The following is an 18969-nucleotide window of genomic DNA, read 5'->3' as shown; positions in this document are numbered from 1 at the left end:
TCATCAATCACGTGATACTGAGGCAAAATTTTTTGGTCCCATCTTGGATTCTTGGAATCTCCGTACTCGAAAGTATATAAAGCCTGAAATACACGATCAGTTTTTATCAGTTTTTTGACTGACAGTTTTCAGTTTTTCAAAAATCGATGTCCTCCATACACGATCAGTTTTCTTCAGTTTTAGAATGAGTTCACGTTTTGATTAGATCGGCTCTTTTTTACAATGGAGCTTGATCAAGAAACAACTGCAGTACTTCTGGCTGCGGCTCTGGTCGTCAAAAAAGGCGAAAATAACGAAAAAAGAAAACAAGGTCTGTTTGGGTAAAGCCATGGTTGAGTAGGAGGACTAAAGGCTGAAATACACGATCAGTTTTTTCGTCAGTTTTTGCTCATCAGTCAAAATATGTGACGTTTTTTCGACTGACAAGGCAAAACTGTCAGTTTTTTCAAAAGTCTGACGTGCTTAACTTTTTAGTGAAACTGATCAGTGAAATCTTAATTCGGACGGGAAAAGAGTGGTTATCACACCAATTAACGGATTATCTATGACGTACTTTGAGTGAGCAGTCATATTTTTGAGGCAAACATCGGGTAGCGAAACTTCTTAAATTAAAGCTGAGTAAAAACAAGCTTTAACATGGCAACGAAAACGAAAAAGGTTGAGCGTTTCGAGCAAACAGAGTTTTTCATTAGCGCTTGGGAAGCAGAGCCGAGCTTGTGGAACGTGATGTCAAGCGCGTACAAGGATCGCAATGAAAAGCAGAAAAGCTTGAAAACTCTCGCAGAGAAGTGTCAAATGACAGGTAAAGTTGCTTTTATTTTTTTGCCTTTTGGCAGTACTTCGTGCTTTTGTTTTACTTTGTGTTTTTTTCTGATAAATTCAACTTCTGGTGGTTTGTCTTTTTTCAGAAAATGAAGTAAAATCGAAAATAAACACACTGCGCACATATTATTCCAAGGAACTGGTTAAAGAAAAGAAAAGCAACAAAAGTGGTGCTGCTACGAATGAGGTTTATGTTTCAAAGGCAATATCATTTTGTATCAAGGCCAACAGTTCATCGAAATTTTCTGATTTCATCCTTAAAAACTTCTTGTACTCATCATTCTCCTGTTGGCGAAATTCCCTCAACAATGTACATACATTCCTAGTTGCGAACGTTTTTGTAGCCATGGTTTTACCCATGTGGACCTCTGCTTTCTCCTCCTTTTTCGTTTTGAAAACTGAAAAACTGAGGAATTTTGACTGATCGTGTAAACACGCGCGCCTTCAGTTAAACTGATGAAAAAACGGATATAAAAATTTTTTGGGAAAAACTGACAGAAAAAAACTGATCGTGTATTTCAGCCTTAACCTCGGTGTTTACGACACTCTTCTACAAGAGTTAAGATCGGAGGATTAAGCAGAATATAGAAATTTTTTGAGAATGACGCTTGAAAATTTTGACGAGTTGTTTGAGCCTCCCTCCATGCTTCTATGAATTCATCTGTATTGACAACTTTCTTCGCCATCTTTGAATCGCACTTATCCACGCTGCTCTAAAAAAATTGGCACCTTGCGCAAGGGGAGTATAGGGGCGCCATCTTTAAACAATGGAGTCTACATAAATGAAAAGAAATCCTATCAGTTAAAAACTGATTAAGTTGGATGTGTTCAACTTTTTCAGTCAACAATTGAAGGTCATTAATGCATCAGTTTTTATCAGTTTTTGCTAAATACACGCTCAGTTTTTGACTGAAAACTGAAAACTGTCAGTTCAAAACTGATAAAAACTGATCGTTTATTTCAGGCTTAAAACCATCGAGATCATCTCGGTTAGGTGAGAAATCAGATTCACAGCCATAGCCCTGCCTATAAGGGGCATTTGGTTTCGGGGCGATCGCTGCTGTTTCATGTGACTTTGGCATCCGTTGTTGACAACTTGCTGTTTTGTTAACTGTTTTGTTAATAGAGTTCTTAAGTGATGACGTCATAAAAATACATTTTAGAATTTTCGAATAAAAGTCCCATAGCTCGAAAGAGCATCCTGAAATACCTCTAGATGTGCAAAATCAGTCAGGTGTGTAACGAATTGGTAGAGATATGGCCACATGTGTATTGGCTCTTTCCCCATCAAACCTCTCTACAATCACTGCCAAAATTACTTGGAACAGCTAACACTTTGGGCTGTGCTTTTCTATTTTTCATTTGTTTTCTTGAATACTACCACTTCCGCCCCCCTTTCCCCCCAAAACAATGTTGAAAGTATAGAAAAATCTCAAATAATCCACAAGAAAAAGCGTACCCTTTCTTTTTTCTATAGTAAATCAACATTGTTCCTAGGGGGAGAGGGGGATGGCTGAATTTGCCTTTGAAAACCTACGTTAGTGTTCCAAGACTTTTGGCAGTGATTGTAGTCTCTGCTCATGTCAAAATAACAGTGATTAGTTACTCAAATCATGGCAAAACTCAAATCTTCTATTGGAGATACCCAATGGATCTTCTATTGGATATTCTATAGATAACCCAATTTTAGACATATTTGACTCATTTTGCATATATGGGAAGTATTTCATGGTGTTGTTTTATGTTTTGTAGTTAAAATTCAAAAATTCTAAAAAAAGGTTTTTGTTGACGTCACACTAGAACGCTATAAGTACGAGGTGAGTTCATTTGACCAGTTTAAGGATCTTTTAGAAAGCTTTCAATCATCAACTTTGCCCATTCATTGCAAGCTATTAATAAAAATTAGTAGCTTAGCTTAACGATGATTTTCAAGAGGACTTGATACCAAAAAGCATAGTAACCAACAGCAGATTTTTTCTCATGACTCAATGAAAACGTCAAGATAGGTTTTCTAATAACGTCAACCAGTGGATGACTTCTACTTGAAATGAGGCTATAACAGAGGGTGGGCATCCTTAGTCAGAAGTGTTGATGATACCTATATACGCAATATTACAAAGGCATTAGCGCAAGTTGACGCAAGCAGCATGCACAAACAAGTATGACTAAAGTGGGTGGGGAAGTGGATAAATGAGGTTAAGGAAATTTGCAAAGATGGTAGATTAAAGCGAGGCTACGCTGAGCGGCGGTATTACATCATCATCATCATTATCATCATCATCAATTAAATTAACTAAAGTACAATTTAATACTTAAATAAGCTCTTTACGTCTAAATGACAAATTAGAGCTTTTTACGGAAAAAAGAAAATTAATTAATTAATTAACAGCAACAACAAGTAACATTACGAATAGATTAAGCGGTAATTATTAAATTTTATGTAAACGCCTGTGACAAGTCAAAATTATACCAGCTGTTACTTGAAAACTTGCGACTGTAAGGGAGTGTGACTGTAAGGGAAGCTAGATTGAATAGTTTTGCATAATATCTGGGTCTTAATTCTATGTGATTGTAGCCAGTAGTGTGATATGAAGCAGAGTGACTATAAGCGGAGCCGGCTGAATTACATTTATTATTCAATTCCGTTTAGCTTCATATTTTGAGAATCCTCTACTGTCTACATCCAAAAATAAGCAAAGAGGGTATTGATAGATAATATTAAAGCTACATAAATTCATTAGTAAAGAATATAAAGACCCTTATTTTCAAAACAAGACAAACTAAAGGAATTGTGTACACAGGCACCGCGGAGCGTTGAGAAAAGTGGGGGGTCTAAAAAAAGTGGGGGGGGGGTGGGGCTAAAACCTGATAAGGCTTTACTGGTAGTTTAGTGCTAAATATTTGGCATTTTTTGCCAAAAGTAGGGCTAAAGCCCCCCAGCCCCCCCCCCTGCTCCGCGGTGCCTGATACATAGGATTTTTTTAAGAGCAGGTGTCTCAGAAACTAGGCTAAATGAGAAGAGAGCACCCCCAGCCCTATGTTTACAACGATAACTAATGAATTTCGATTTCACAAAACTGTCAATTATATACAAACAAAGGGAAAAGACATAAAAATGGAAAAAACATCGTTTAGTTTTGAACCAACATACAGCCAGCCACAGTCCTATATGATACTGTAATAAATTGATTTTTGTGACAGTTAACTCTGAATGTGATAAAAAATGCATTTTGAAGGAAGAATGATGAGAAAGCATTAATTCAATTGCCCACTGAAAGAACCTCCACAAAAAAATTACGGCAAAGAATTAAGCCATGAATGTGAAAAGAATCCCCTAGAGGTCTTTGATGCCATGAAATCCGCCAGTAGAAATTTCAACCGATATTCTTATCGTAAAGAATGCATGAAAGGGAAAGAATTCATCATTTCGAAAAGGTGGAGAAATATTTACAAAATTTTTTCAAAGAATGACGAACGCAGGAACAACACGAGGTCCTACCCTGCTGCGATTGCTGCTGCGAGCATTTGCCTTTATGTTGACTTCTGCGGAGGAGACTATAGAAAAGGCGCGCACTATCAGAGCACGTGAATACGGAAATCATCTGGAACAGTTGCCTGTTGAGAATAACATCGCATAATAGTTTGTTATCACAATATATAAAATGGGAAAGGAAGCATTCATTTCTGGTTGCATGGGACCATCGACTGAAAGCGATCGGACCAGAGGTGTCAAGATGGACAACAATAGGGAGGAAGATAGTCATCAGGTGAGTCGAACGAACATCGACGAAGTATGAACTGTTGTGTTGTGATAGGGCCTCAGTGAAATACGAAATGAATGTCGAAGGAAGTCTAGAGCGCTGCAACAGTAACTGAAGCACGGTCCTGAATGGAGGAACAAAAGATCATCCCGGTTTGATATCATATCGTCGATTATAAAAGTCTTTTTGGGGCAGGTCAGAGGGGATATTTAAGATTGAGGGATTGCAAGTTAAGGCGGACATGAACATTCCGGAGAGCTACCATGTTTTGTTTGATGTCATATTTCTAGGAGAGCGTTCCCTGACCCTAGGCGACCTGTGATTCGTTGATGTAGTCAAAAAAACTCCTTGACGTGTATGACACGAGGTTAATCGGATTATCCGAACCGGATCCTTCACCTTCGCCGCAACTTAATGACATATATGATCGTCTCAGCTGTTTCTACCAATTGGTTTGAATTCTTGTACTTGTAATTTCTTAATTGATTGTCGTTCATCTGTTTTTATGATCTGACCAACTTATGTTTTTTATGTTTGGCGTTTATGCGAGTGAAATGAATATTGAAAATATTCTTTCTGTTCTCCTACCGGTGACCATCCTCAGAACAAGTTCCAAGCTGAAAGCGCAAATGTTTGTTTTGCCATAAGCCCTCTTTAAACGGGACCCTCTCCGACAGTCTTTGGCGGACCGGACAGGACCTTTGACAGTTTCAAAGCCGACGGATTTTCCTGGCGCCTTTTTAATTTATTATCATCACAAATATATATTGATAATATATCCAGGGCCACCGAGAGGGAGGGACAAGGGAGACAAATTGCCCTAGGGCCTCGAGGTCTAGTGGACCTCATAAAGAAGTGAATTCTATTTTATGAATGGGATCAGTCAAACGTAGAAAAAGTATACCTAAAAATAGTAAAACATTTGAAACAATTGCAAGGCCACCTCATTCCAATACCAGTTCATTTAGGGCAGTGGCGGAAATTCAGGCTTTCATTTGGGGGGGGGGGCAGGCCTACAATTTTCCGACAAGATAACATCTTGGATCATGTCTCATTTTAAAGAAACTGCACATTTGATAAAAATAAGTGATTTTTGATGGGACCCTTTAGAAATTTTTCCTGACCACACCATAATTAAGTAGCAAAAAGAACAATCCATTAATGATTTGGTAAAAACCTCCTGGGGTAAAAAGGGAAAATGTAGATTAGCTTTGGTAATTACGCCCCTAAGATTAGCTTAAAATTCCTTTTCAGAACAATTTCTTGGAGTAATTTCGACCCGTTAAAAGGTTGTCAATTATCCGACAAAAGCCCGAATTTTCTGACGACATCGCTGATTGGGGGGGGCCGAGCCCCCCCAAACACCCCCATAATTTCTGCCAATGATTTAGGGTGCCCTCATTTGACCACTACTGGTGCCATCCATCTATTTCCTTGGCCCTATTCTTAAGACTTTTGTCATTTCCAGTATGGGTCATAAGTGCTGCCAACTCCAGTGGCTGTTTAAGGGGGGTGCAAGGGGCCATGCCCTAGGGGGCCATGCCATATGAGAAGGTGCATTGAACCTTAGGAAAAATTGTAAAAAAAGGACCTCACAGATGTTTTCTGCCCTGGCCCTCACAGTCACTACAACTGCTGCTGCTCAAATCACAGAATCTGCATCACATAAGTAGATATTGTATCATAAGCAGTAGGGGCACTAGCTAGGAAGTGCTTTGCACCAACAATTTGCTACACAGTGTTTTTCCGTATACAAATATTAAAATGAATTATCCCTAGCAGATTTTTTCCTACTTTGCAAATCAAAATAACTCCCTCTCCATGTCGCCTGTTATCAGGTTGCGTCTTGAAAATCTATTTGTTGACAGCTACCCCCTTACATTATTATGAAATACTTTTTACTTTTGTTACAAAAAGGAATGAGATGGAATGAGAGACTGAACATTAATTTTATAAATGGAATGAGAGACATTTTATCAATTCTAACAAAGAACTGGGATGAAACCTATCATGTAACACTCAGTTGTATGTGTCTCTCTACACTGCAAGCATGTTTTGTGACTATAACCATGACAACAAGTATTTGTTTCTAATTTTCAGGTTCATCTTCAAGAGCTTCCAACTTCTGAAGAAGATGGAAAGCTGACCGACTCAGAAGATGGATTTGTTGATAATACAGAGCTGCTTTACACTATTGATGAAAATCCACCATGGTATATTGCTCTCTGTCTTGGTTTCCAGGTATTTCCTCCTTAGTAACTCTTTAATACTATATCCAGATATTATGTTTTCTTTTCTATGTCTCATTTGAAATATGATATATGATAAACAGGCCTTTTTGTGATGAAATTTCCACACTGCTGCAAACTGCCAATGTGGATGAAATTACAAGGGTTATCACCTTTCAAGCAATATTTGTTAAAGAAAACCCTCCAGGGCCGTAAGGAGGATTAGGGATATCTGGCCACAGTCTCCTATCATCTTGCTTTTCTACATGTATGATTATTCTCACCTTTTAAATAAAATATCTGATGTAACACGAATTACAAAGCAATAATGCTCTGTAGATGATAATCAATTCGACTTGACTGTAATTGATATAACTTGTTATGCCTTGAAATTACAAGGGTGATACCTGTCAAGCAATACTTGTTAAAGAAAGTCCTCCAGGGCCTGACAGGGGATTAAGGATATCTGGCCACAGTCTCCTATCATCTTGGTTTTCTAAATGTATGATTACTCCCACCTTTTAAACAAACTATCTGATGTAACATGAATTACAAAGCAATAATGCTCTGTAATTGATTAGCAATTTGACTTGACTGTAATTGATATAACTTGTTATGCCTTGAAGTTACAAGGGTGATCACCTGTCAAGCAATACTTGTTAAAGAAAGTCCTCCAGGGCCTGACGGGGGATTAGGGATATCTGGCCACAGTCTCCTATCATCTTACTTTTCTAAATGTGTGATTACTCCTATTTTTTAAACAAACTATCTGATGTAACATGAATTACAAAGCAATTTAATGCTCTGTAGATGATAATCAATTCGACTTGACTGTAATTGATATAACTTGTTATGCCTTGAAGTTACAAGGGTGATTACCTGTCAAGCAATACTTGTTAAAGAAAGTCCTCCAGGGCCTGACGGGGGATTAGGGATATCTGGCCACAGTCTCCTATCATCTTACTTTTCTAAATGTGTGATTACTCCTATTTTTTAAACAAACTATCTGATGTAACATGAATTACAAAGCAATTTAATGCTCTGTAGATGATAATCAATTCGACTTGACTGTAATTGATATAACTTGTTATGCCTTGAAGTTACAAGGGTGATACCTGTCAAGCAATACTTGTTAAAGAAAGTCCTCCAGGGCCTGACGGGGGATTAGGGATATCTGGCCACAGTCTCCTATCATCTTAATTTTCTAAATGTGTGATTACTCCTATTTTTTAAACAAACTATCTGATGTAACATGAATTACAAAGCAATTTAATGCTCTGTAGATGATAATCAATTCGACTTGACTGTAATTGATATAACTTGTTATGCCTTGAAGTTACAAGGGTGATACCTGTCAAGCAATACTTGTTAAAGAAAGTCCTCCAGGGCCTGACGGGGGATTAGGGATATCTGGCCACAGTCTCCTATCATCTTGCTTTCTAAATGTATGATTACTCCCACCTTTTAAACAAACTATCTGATGTAACATGAATTACAAAGCAATTTAATGCTCTGTAGATGATAATCAATTCGACTTGACTGTACTTGATATAACTTGTTCCTGCTTACTTTTTACAATTATTTTCATTGCATGCTTGAAAAAGTACACAATGTTTAAAATGTTTTTTCTTTTGAACATAACTTAATTCATACATGTGGCAAAACTTTTGGATTTCCACTTTCCATTTACTTTCAGCTTGGAAACTTTCTTTTTGCAGCATTTCATATGACAGCATAATGTTGCTGCAAAATAACAGTATTGGAAATTTTGTATTCAGTTTTAGTTATTGTCACTGGTGCAAAATCCTATGAGGCCATGTTTGATTAGCATTTTAAAATACCTTTTACTTTGTTTCAAAATTACCTGGAGTTATCATCAATTACAATGTATCATTGAAAATATATTGATGAAATATGTTCTTGAATGTTTCTTTGCTTTCAGCACTATCTGACAATGTTTGGAGCAACATTTGCCCTGCCATTTGTATTGTCAGTTCCTCTTTGTTATGCACATGACCCTGTTGTGATCAGTAACATCATCAACACAATTTTCTTTGCATCTGGACTGGCAACCCTACTTCAGTCAACTATAGGAGTCAGGTATGTGTGCCGATCTAAGTCAAATTAGGATACATCCTGGTAATATGAAATTTGGCGGCGTGCTTGAATGTTTGGTAATTGCACGCCTTGAAACATTTAGGGGTGCGATGACATGCAATCAATAAAATGGAGACCTTACGATTTTTATGAAGACCTGATGTAATCTTTGTATTAAAATGTGTGTATGAGGTTTTCATAAAACCAAAAAGGTTTTATGGAATTTTAGAAGAAGTTTCTTGAAAACAAAAAGGATTTTAACAAAAAGGATACAAGTTTTTTAGGCTCTGTTGCCATTACTCTATTTCCGTATGAGAACAGATTAGAGTATATCTGTTTTTGAATTTGAGTTTCATTAATACGCTCAAAAACGGTGTCATTTGATACCAAACCAAAGTTCAAAGACACTGTTCAAAGTGGAGTCATCCGAAAACGGAATCATTTGAATATGCGTCGTAATAAGGTCATTCAATATCAGTTTCAAAAAGAGCTTGAGCGAATTCAATTTAGAATACTCTTTGAATAGAGGGCTTTGAATAAGTGTACACAATAAAAGATATTAAAGTTAAACTCTGCCCTCAATGCCTAAATTATGTAATTGCCTTAGACAGTGACATGTTATTGAGAAAGCCCTAAAGAAATGCTTGTTGCTGTTGATAGGTTCCTTAATTTTGGTTCTGTTATTGCAAGTGATGTTGCTTTGAGGTCTAATTTAATGTGCAGGAATAGATGATGTTGTGTGACTTTTGCCTCTTGATAAATTAACTGCCCGAATAGAAACTTGTGTATATACATAATACGAGGGGATGCTACAAATATGTTGTTGATTACTGCTGTCGATACAAGGCAATGCTGGGTAAATGACAATGATACAATTGGGGGACATGATTATGTTTAAACAATGGTCATTACAGTCCCCTCTTTACTTAAAAAATATTTGTACCTATCTTGATTGGATATTGGTGCCACTAACATAGCTTCTAACTTGCCACTAACATAATGTTAATGTTTTTGTATTTTCCTATAAATTTTCATGCTTATTCTTATGTTTTCCTTAGGCTACCAATTGTTCAAGGAGGTACATTTACTTTTGTTGCCCCTACCATTGCAATAATGTCATTGAGAGGCCCTTGTCCTGAAGCAGTCAAGTTGGCAACAACAGCTAGTGAGTATTAAATGCATCCAATTTATTGTGTAAAATCTCCTTTAGTATCATATCTTTTTTATTTAGTAGACTTCGAATTATGATTGAAATTTAACAACAAATAATTAAGTTAAGTAGATTCTCTTTTTTATTGTAACAACAAGGTTACAAGCTGACCCTCCTAAAATAAATATACAAAATCCTATAAAATGCAAGTGTTAATTTTAACCATGTTAAATGGCAATTTGTTCCATTTAACTTTTTTTAAATGTTCAGAAGGCATGTACAACTTTGACTTACTCCTGTTTTTGATTTTCCAGAATGTTTTTCATCCAATTAGTCAAATACTGATGCATTTTCCTTGCAAGCTTGATTGTATATGTCTTTTGAATTTTTGAAACTCATATGTCAATTTGTTAAAGGATTACTTATGTTAAGGTTTATAGCTAGTATAAATCACATTCTAAACATGACACCTTATTGCTCTAGGGCCTGCTTTGAATCTAACTACAACAGCATCAGTTCTCATCACATCAAGTAAGTCTGGCTTCAGAATATACATAATTATATAACTTAACACAATTCACTTCATACTTATATAACACAATTCACTACATAATTATATAACACAATTCACTACATAATTATATAACACAATTCACTTCAGATAGAAATTTCAAGAAGATCTTGATGAGAAAGAAAGATGGGTCTAAGCCCTAGAAAATCTTGAACCATTGTTTTTAGGTCTAGATGTTTATCAGGCTGACGAATAATAGAAAGATAGCACAAAACCATAAAAATCATTTTCTGTTTTGTCTTCACAGGCCAACTAGTTGAGTAGCTCTCTGCCACAGCCTTTTTTCCTTTTTTCTGACTTTTAGCAACATCCACAGAAAATCTGTAAGGATCTTTCCTGCCAGGTACAAGTAAATAAACCCAGTCTGATAACTCTTCATCATAAAATTTTTTCTACAAGAAGAAAAAACTTCATCTGTTTTGTGAAAGAATTTCAATGATTTCATTCATATGCAAGTAATATTGCAGGAATTTCATGGTATTCAGTTTAGTGATGCCAACCTTTTTTTCCTTAGTGATGCCAAACTCAACAGCAACTGGTTCCCATGGTAGTGCTAGTCTAGATGAAGAGTGGAAGATACGGATGCGAGAGGTGGGCAGCAAATCACCACTCATGTTCAACTTGATATACTACATGTAATTATAACTGCATATAGAGGAAACAGATGGAATTATCTCAGAGCGATATTATTATTTTTGGCTAAAAATATATGTTGAGCAGGGTTTGCTTAACAAAAATTTGTTTGAAAATTTTAGAATGAAGTAGTTAGGCCGCTAAGAGGCGACTTCCACTTGATTTCACTTTCTGTCAATGGCAAAATTACTCAACATTCATCAAGATTTTAGGCTTGGTGTTAAAACCATTTTTTCTATTGTAAAAAACCAATTACAAACTATTTTCTTATTACAGCTAAAATGTCTCTTTTGTTCTAGATCCAGGGAGCAATTATGGTCTCTGCTCTTGCCCAGGTCTTTATTGGCTTCAGTGGTCTCATGGGACTGATCATCAGGTTCATTGGCCCACTCACAATTGTACCAACCATTGCCCTTGTTGGACTTCCACTATTTGAAACAGCCTATTATTTTGCAAGTATGATACTGTTTCTCATTTTTCCAGCAGTTACTTACCCAATCTCACTCTTAATTTGCAAGTATGCATTTCTCTCTTATTTCTGTGATCAACAGCCGGATATGGAGCTAAGGATTCATTTTTAACTTATCGGAATTTCTTTAATTTTCATCAGGATACCTTAGAAGCAAAGAAATTACATTTCAATTATCTGCCTGTGTGTTCAATCGATGATTTTTCATGTATCTGAAGTTTTTGATATTCTTGCAGAATTGGGAAAACACGATTTGTATAGTCCGTTAGTGAAAGGTTTAAGAATGTGTTTTTATCGAGTTCTTGCAACGTCCTCTGCACTTTTGTTTTAACGGAAGCCATATCAGTTGTTCACTTGTTTGGGACCAGCATTTACATTGCCATCACTCTGATGCACTGATAGGCATTGCAAAGGCAACGTTTTCCGTATCTTGCGTTAAGCTTATATGATATGCCTGGGTCTTGTTCAACCTGTAGCCTGTGATTATAAATTCATTTCTGTTCTGAATAGACTGGTGTAGTTGTGATGTCATAAAATATTATTTTTAATATTATTTTGATGTAAACAATTGGTAAAGAAGAAAACCTTTGAATACCTCTAAGTTCGCAGAATCAATGAAAATCTTTAATAACAAATGAGATATGATCCAAATTCAAAAATTATAAAACTATAGTTTATGACGTCTCCTTCTATCCTATCTTTTGTTCCTAAGCTTAATATTTATTTTGTTCATTCTTTACTGTCAATTTTTCAAGCTTTTTAATATCATTTTGCCGTAATCCGATTTGAAAAGTCATACGGTTTTTTCGTAGGTGCACAGTGGGGAATCGCTCTTCTGTAAGTTTTTATTATTATGGCCGGAAATTAATCATTCTTGAAATCCTCTTAAAACGAATTAAGATCAAGAGCGAGTTTTGGAGAGATAAATACACACAAGGAGATGAGGTTTATGATAGACAGACATCGACTTCTAATTGTCTTCTCTCCTTTATCAACCTTTCTTGATAACGAAGTCTAAATCTTGAACTTTGTTTGTTTGTTTCTACAAGGTAGTTTTTAGGACACTGAGAAGCTATGCTTATCGAGCAGTGTCCTGGTCCTTCCTCTCGATGTGACCACACCACGTGATTCCTACGCCTGGAATTACAGAGAGCTGGCGACTCTCCTCACTCTGGGTGAAAGTTTGGTCATGCCAGGGACTCGAACCACGGACCCTTTGGGCTGTAGTCAGCGCCTCTAACAATTTAGCCATCCTCACACTTGAAGGCTTTGCCTTTTTAAAATTTCGATCTCAACTGCTGAATATCTTACAATCCCTAGGTTTTCTATTGTCTCGTGAATATCCATTACTCTTGCGGCTCAGCTAACTTGAAATTTTTTTGTTGCCACACAATTACCGCCAATGCCGTTTGCACTCCTAGAACACACTGCTCTTGTCATCTCTGTCAGAACTTTAAAATGCAAAGTCATACAAATTTCGCTTTATCGTCACCAGACAAAAGTGACCCATAATTTCACCGTGCTACAAGAATGTTTAGCCGCAACTCGAACGTTTGTGATGATGAAATCCATTGAACACGATTTCATCGAACGTTTGTGATGATTAAATCCATTGATGAAATCCAGCCTCACCTACAAGTTTGTTTGGATTTCCTCGCACAAAAATTCTTGCTTAAACATCTGCTAGACAGCAAAAACTAATTTATCTCACAATATAACTTTAAAGCAAAAGCTACCCTCCACTATAAGAATTTATTTAGCAAAAATAATTGATAAAGTTGATGTTGGTGTCACTTGACGCTCTGGCTCAGTTTTGGACGAAATGTGACCTTCTTTATTAGGAACTTAGTGGTTCATGCTAGCTTCTGCCATTGCAAATAAACGAATTTCTCAACGACATGAAATAGTCGCTTGTCGTAAATTTTGGATCATAAGCACACATTTTTATACTTGTATGATGAGTTTCAACAATCAAAACTAAATTTAATTCATTTTAGTGCTTAATTTATTCGCTCATTATTTTGTCATTATTTTGATGAAGTACAACATGCAACTTACTATTTCTTAAATTTTTATGCCTTCTTTTAGTTTTTTTGTACAAACAACAAACAGCAGATCTAAGTTTTTTATTAACTTGGGGTAATTGTGTCATCCCAGATGAAATATATAGACAGTAAAACAAAGACAGTTGTTTTCAGCTTAACATGAACGTTAAATGAATTTGTTTTTTGTATTCTTTTTCAGCATGATCTTCTTTATCACCTTGTTTTCCCAAGTCATAAAAGATTACAAATTTCCATTCCCTTTCTACTCGAAAGGAAAATGCACCGTTTCTCGTTGGCCAATTTTCAAACTTTTTCCTGTAAGTATCACAAAAGTATTGATGTGTTTTTGCAAAAGATAACAGAATATTACCTCTCGGATGGATTAGGCCCTTGTTTGCCGTAGCTTCTTCTCCTGCTATTTTAACAGTGCATTTAAGTTTAATCCCCTTATCATAATATACAAACTCTGGAAATCATGTAATTTTTCAGATTTCTCATTAACTCTAGCAACACTTCGCCAAGAATTCTTTGAAAACAAATTAGGACAGTCGAAGTTCGCGGGAAAATGTCACGTGGTGTCATTTTCTTACTCCCAGTCTACTCTGAGTTATTAAAGAAAAGTTGCTTTGATACCTGTGCTTGCAGCTTAGCATCAGCATTAGACCTATGTTTTCCTTTTAGAGGCTGCCACAATGATAAGTTTAGCGCTAGTATGTATACTTTTTAGTATTCATTGTACAGTTCTTCATGCAAATTGTTTATATAATTCATTTTGTTTTCAGATAATGATATCAATCTTCATAACATGGGGCTTCTCCGCCATTTTAACTGCAGCCGGGGCCTTCGACCCTGGCCATAGAGCAAGGACTGACAACCGCTTGGCAGTGCTCGAGAAAGTTCCTTGGTTTAGGGTCCCTTACCCAGGTCTGTCTGCGCTCAAATGTTTTTCTCCTGTTTTTTGCTCTTCAAAATTTTACCCTGATCTCTACAATTATTGTTGTTATCTTGTTAAACCAAGTGGAATTTATTCAAAATTGTTTTTAGGCCAATGGGGAACGCCGACAATCAGTGTTGCAGCCGTAGTAGGCATGTTAGCTGGAGTCATCGGCTCTATGGTCGAATCCATCGGAGACTACTTCGCATGCGCAAGAATCGCTGGGGCTCCGCCGCCTCCGCATCACGCCATTAACAGAGGGCTTGGCATGGAGGGTATTGGTTGCATTTTGACAGGCGCATGGGGGACTGGAAACGGGACTACGTCATACAGCGAAAACATAGGAGCCATTGGCATAACTAGAGTGAGTTTAAACTTCGGTTGATTTGTTCCGAAGAAATTTCGCATTTCCTCCCAAAAATCTCCTGGTTTATGCTGTCTCCTTTTTATAGGCTCTAGGACAAGGTTAGATTCTGATATTTTTTTTGTCGCCGATGAAACACACGACATTTTCTCATTTAGGTAACTGTTTCTTAAAACATGTAGAATTGAAAATGGTCGCCAATACTACATCGTTGTTTTCTATGAATTGATGCATAATTTATTCATAATTATTTGATTATGAAAGATATACTTTATTGCATGTATCAGAATTTTTGCTAGCAATGTAGAAGTTATTGGGCCAACGGCTATCTCAAAATTTAATAGTCATTGGTCAATACCAGTGATGGAAACCTGGGGCGGTCGCCCCCCCCCCCCCGTTTGGGAAAATGGGAAAATGTGACATCAGTTTACCAAAACAATAGATTTGCCCCCCCCCCCAAATTTGACCTTGTTGATACATTTTTGGATGTGTATATTGCCTCACATCTTGAAATTTTACCTGATGTTCACATCAAACGCGGAACTCTGAACTGCAACTTAAAACCATCCTGTTCTACACAACCGGCGTCTCCATGTTCATTAATTCATATGTTTCAATTGTTTGCTTGATTTCCTCAAGGTTGGCAGTCGACGGGTGATCCAGTTTGGCGCAATGTTCATGTTGGTTTTGGCGGTGATTGGCAAATTTGGCGCGTTGTTTACAACCATTCCAGATCCGGTTATTGGCGGCATATTCATCGTGATGTTTGGTATGATAACTGCAGTCGGTCTTGGTACTCTGCAATATGCAGATTTGAATTCAATGAGAAACCTCTTCGTATTGGGCAATTCTCTGTTCTTTGGAATGGTGCTGCCATTTTGGGTGAAGAGGACACCGAAAGCAATTAACACAGGTAGGCCTTGTAGTTTTTTGATTCGTTTTTGCATGTAGTGGATTTTTAGCAGTGCTCTCATACAGTAGCGGCGCCACGGGGGGGGGGGGCTGGGGAGGACACGTCCCCCCAGTTTTCAGCAGAATCGATTTGTATTTCGTCTAAATTCGATGAGAAAATGTTGGGGGAGGGGTAATATTTTGACACCGTACTTTTTGTGATGTAATCTTATGAATTTCAAACTGCCAATTTTCAAACAAAAGTTAGTCATAGGCGTTCCCTTCGGATAAAATTTGCGTTCCCTGTTGGTAAAAGAGCGTTTTCTGGTGGTTAAAAGGGCGTGGCTTGAATTTTTTTGGTTCCCCCCCCCAGAGCTTAGTGGCTGGCGCCGCCATTGCTCTCATATCCAAAACACATACAAATCAACTGCTTGTTAATTTTTTGAAACAATTCTTGCACCACGAAGTTCTTACTCTAGACCCCCGTTTGTTATTCTCGGTCTCGATTGTCAAGAAACTGCAAGGTTGCTCCAACGAAGATTGTCATTGTGTTTGAAAGATTGCAAGCATTTTAAAGAACTTATTAGTTTACTTAGACTGCCATGTTATAAATACCTTCTTTCTATTCAAGAAACTAGCATCCTGTGTATATAACTCTTGTTTCTACTTAACAGGGACTGCTAGCCATTCATTTTGTTTATTGGGTTCAGGAATCTCCACCTACTTCTTTAAGCTTAGAATTCCAGACTCCCGTCTATTCCAAATTCCTGTCCATTCCCGACTCCTGTCTATTCACATCTATTCCGGACTCACGTCTATTCCAGACTCCCGTCTGTTCTAAATTCCTGTCCATTCCCGACTCCTGTCTATTCACATCTATTCCATTCCCACGTCTATTCCAGACTCCCCACTTCTCCGTCTACTCCAGGCTTCCGTCTATTCTGGAGTCCCCGCTATTCCGAACTCCCCTCTATTTCAGACTCCTGTCTGTTCCAGACGTCCATCTATTCCAAGCTAGAGAATGCCCTCGTTTCCACATCACCATTACCCATTCCAGCTACACATAACTCTCGACAATATCTTATTGAAATGCTTTCCACTATTGGAGCCATATTTGTTCGCTTCTTTTGATAGGGGCGAGAATCTAACCGGCATTTCTACTGATTTGCAGGATCCGTTGCTGGAGACCAGATCATTACTGTATTGCTGAGTACAAACATGGCTGTTGGCGGAATCACAGGCTTCATATTGGACAATCTATTGCCCGGAACACTAGAAGAGCGCGGTATTCATAAATGGCGGAGCTTGTTCGAAGATGACGGCAAAGGGGCGTCAAATCGCGGCCGAATCGCATCCATCCATACTTACGATATTCCGCTTATTACACAGTACTTACAGAAGTTCCCAGCCGTCAGATACATCCCGTTTCTGCCTTATTATGGCAAGCTTGGACAGCCACAAGGTGTAGATACGTACAGGAAAACGTCAGTTCTTTAACTGGGGTCCATAGCTTGGCCCTTGGGTTTTTAAAGCGGGTATTGCTTTGTATTAAATCTTAAGAAAAAGTTATTCCCTTGGGCTTTTAACACTTTGTCTCCCATTGTTATAAGTTTTAAGAATCTCTCCCACGGGGATGCAAGGGGAATAACATAACAAAGGAATTGTAACATACGTTTTTGGGAAACAAGGCTTTGCTCAAACCGCCCCCAACTTCATTTTTCCGTTGTCGTTTACCGTGGTGTACTGTTGTTCCCCAATTTGATATATTATAATGTCGTTTTTGGCGAACCTAATGCATTTTATTTATTTATATTCCTATTTAAACTAAGATTTGACATATATGTATTTTTCGGCGTCGAAAGCAACAAAGACGCCTGCAACAGGAGGGGGTAGCAGTTGCGGTCTTTCCCCCTCCCTTCACAAGAATTGGCAATCCTCTTCATATTCCTGTCCTTTTCCTTGCATTTTGCCTACTTACTCATCGTAATTGAAGGCGTACCTGGAGTTCAGAGCTTTGTACAATATTACGTATTTTCGTAGCACCAATACCAGAGTTCTGAATACTAGATTTTGTAAACGAGAATATAGAACCAGACTGACTCGTTGCAAGTCTTAACCTACTTCGGCTTGTTTAACGTATTAATGATTTTTCACTAATTTTGTATATCTTATAATAACTTATAGTTGATCGGCTTTTAGATTTCTTGCTATATATTTTTGAAGTCTTTTTAAAATCCTTACAATTCTTGGGTATAAACATCGTTAGAAATTATTTTGCAATGCGAAGTCGTTTTGAACAAGGATGTTTTATTGCAAAAAGAGTTTTTAATAGACCTCATATTTATTCTGCCAACAAAAGGGGTATCGTTGCTAGCTGATGCAAATATATAATTTTCAACAATCAAATAATTGTTGCTTGGCCTGTAATTTCAATGCGATCCTAGCAATACATTACACACTTTTTATAAGGATACTTTCATTTTTAGTGAGCGCTTTAAAAATTTGTATTCCTCAGCTAATTATTATTGCACAATTTAATGTCTTGTTTTGCTTGCCCAAAAACTCGTATAGTTAAAAAGTCAAATTGTCGATGAAATTCGGACGTGGCTATTATATTTCACCAATCTAAGACTCAATATTTTTATAAAACTTATTCTTATCAGCAAATTGTGTAGTTATTTTCCTTGTTATGTAAGCCTTTCCTTGCTGTGTATGTTTCCTATTTGTCTAGCCAGGGATTTTTACTCGTTGGTGTATAGTAAGGCATATCCTAAAAATTTCTAGATGATTTTCAAATCTTCATCTAATAAGAAATTTCAAATCCCTTTCCAATTAATCAAATAATATTGTAAAAAGTCATAATTCTTTTCTTAGTTGCATGTATGTTTAAACCTTTGCTATCTTCTGAAAAATATTGTTTTTGGTTTCATATAATGAATGTTGATTTCCTTCTTTCAAGATTCTTTCCTTGAGCATTTTGTCAAGGTTTAAAACGCAACAGTTT

At 37.2% G+C, this 18969-nt stretch overlaps 1 protein-coding gene across 3 annotated transcripts; it reads left to right on the top strand.

Annotated features, from left to right (window-relative positions):
• Positions 1-365: 365 nt before the first annotated feature.
• On the top strand, positions 366-18899 carry LOC135687191 (solute carrier family 23 member 2). 3 transcript variants are annotated; one of them, XM_089114637.1, is made up of 14 exons: positions 366-802; positions 909-1009; positions 6684-6824; positions 8754-8911; positions 9967-10073; positions 10542-10589; positions 11144-11220; positions 11562-11718; positions 12544-12568; positions 13976-14093; positions 14559-14700; positions 14821-15074; positions 15714-15987; positions 17137-18899. In XM_089114637.1, exons 1-14 carry the CDS (start codon positions 637-639, stop codon positions 17460-17462), a joined length of 2094 nt encoding a protein of 697 aa, XP_088970763.1. In that variant the 5' UTR covers positions 366-636; the 3' UTR covers positions 17463-18899. The 3 variants fall into 3 exon arrangements, with proteins under 3 accessions (XP_088970763.1, XP_088970764.1, XP_088970765.1); XM_089114638.1 differs by lacking the exons at positions 366-802; positions 909-1009 and adding an exon at positions 3782-4589; XM_089114639.1 differs by lacking the exons at positions 366-802; positions 909-1009 and adding an exon at positions 4631-4735.
• Positions 18900-18969: the final 70 nt, after the last annotated feature.

Source organism: Rhopilema esculentum, chromosome 20 (genome assembly GCF_057945365.1).
Source record: "Rhopilema esculentum isolate cy_ngs chromosome 20, ASM5794536v1, whole genome shotgun sequence".
NCBI lineage: Eukaryota > Metazoa > Cnidaria > Scyphozoa > Rhizostomeae > Rhizostomatidae > Rhopilema > Rhopilema esculentum.
This window is presented reverse-complemented; position numbering and strand designations above follow the sequence as displayed.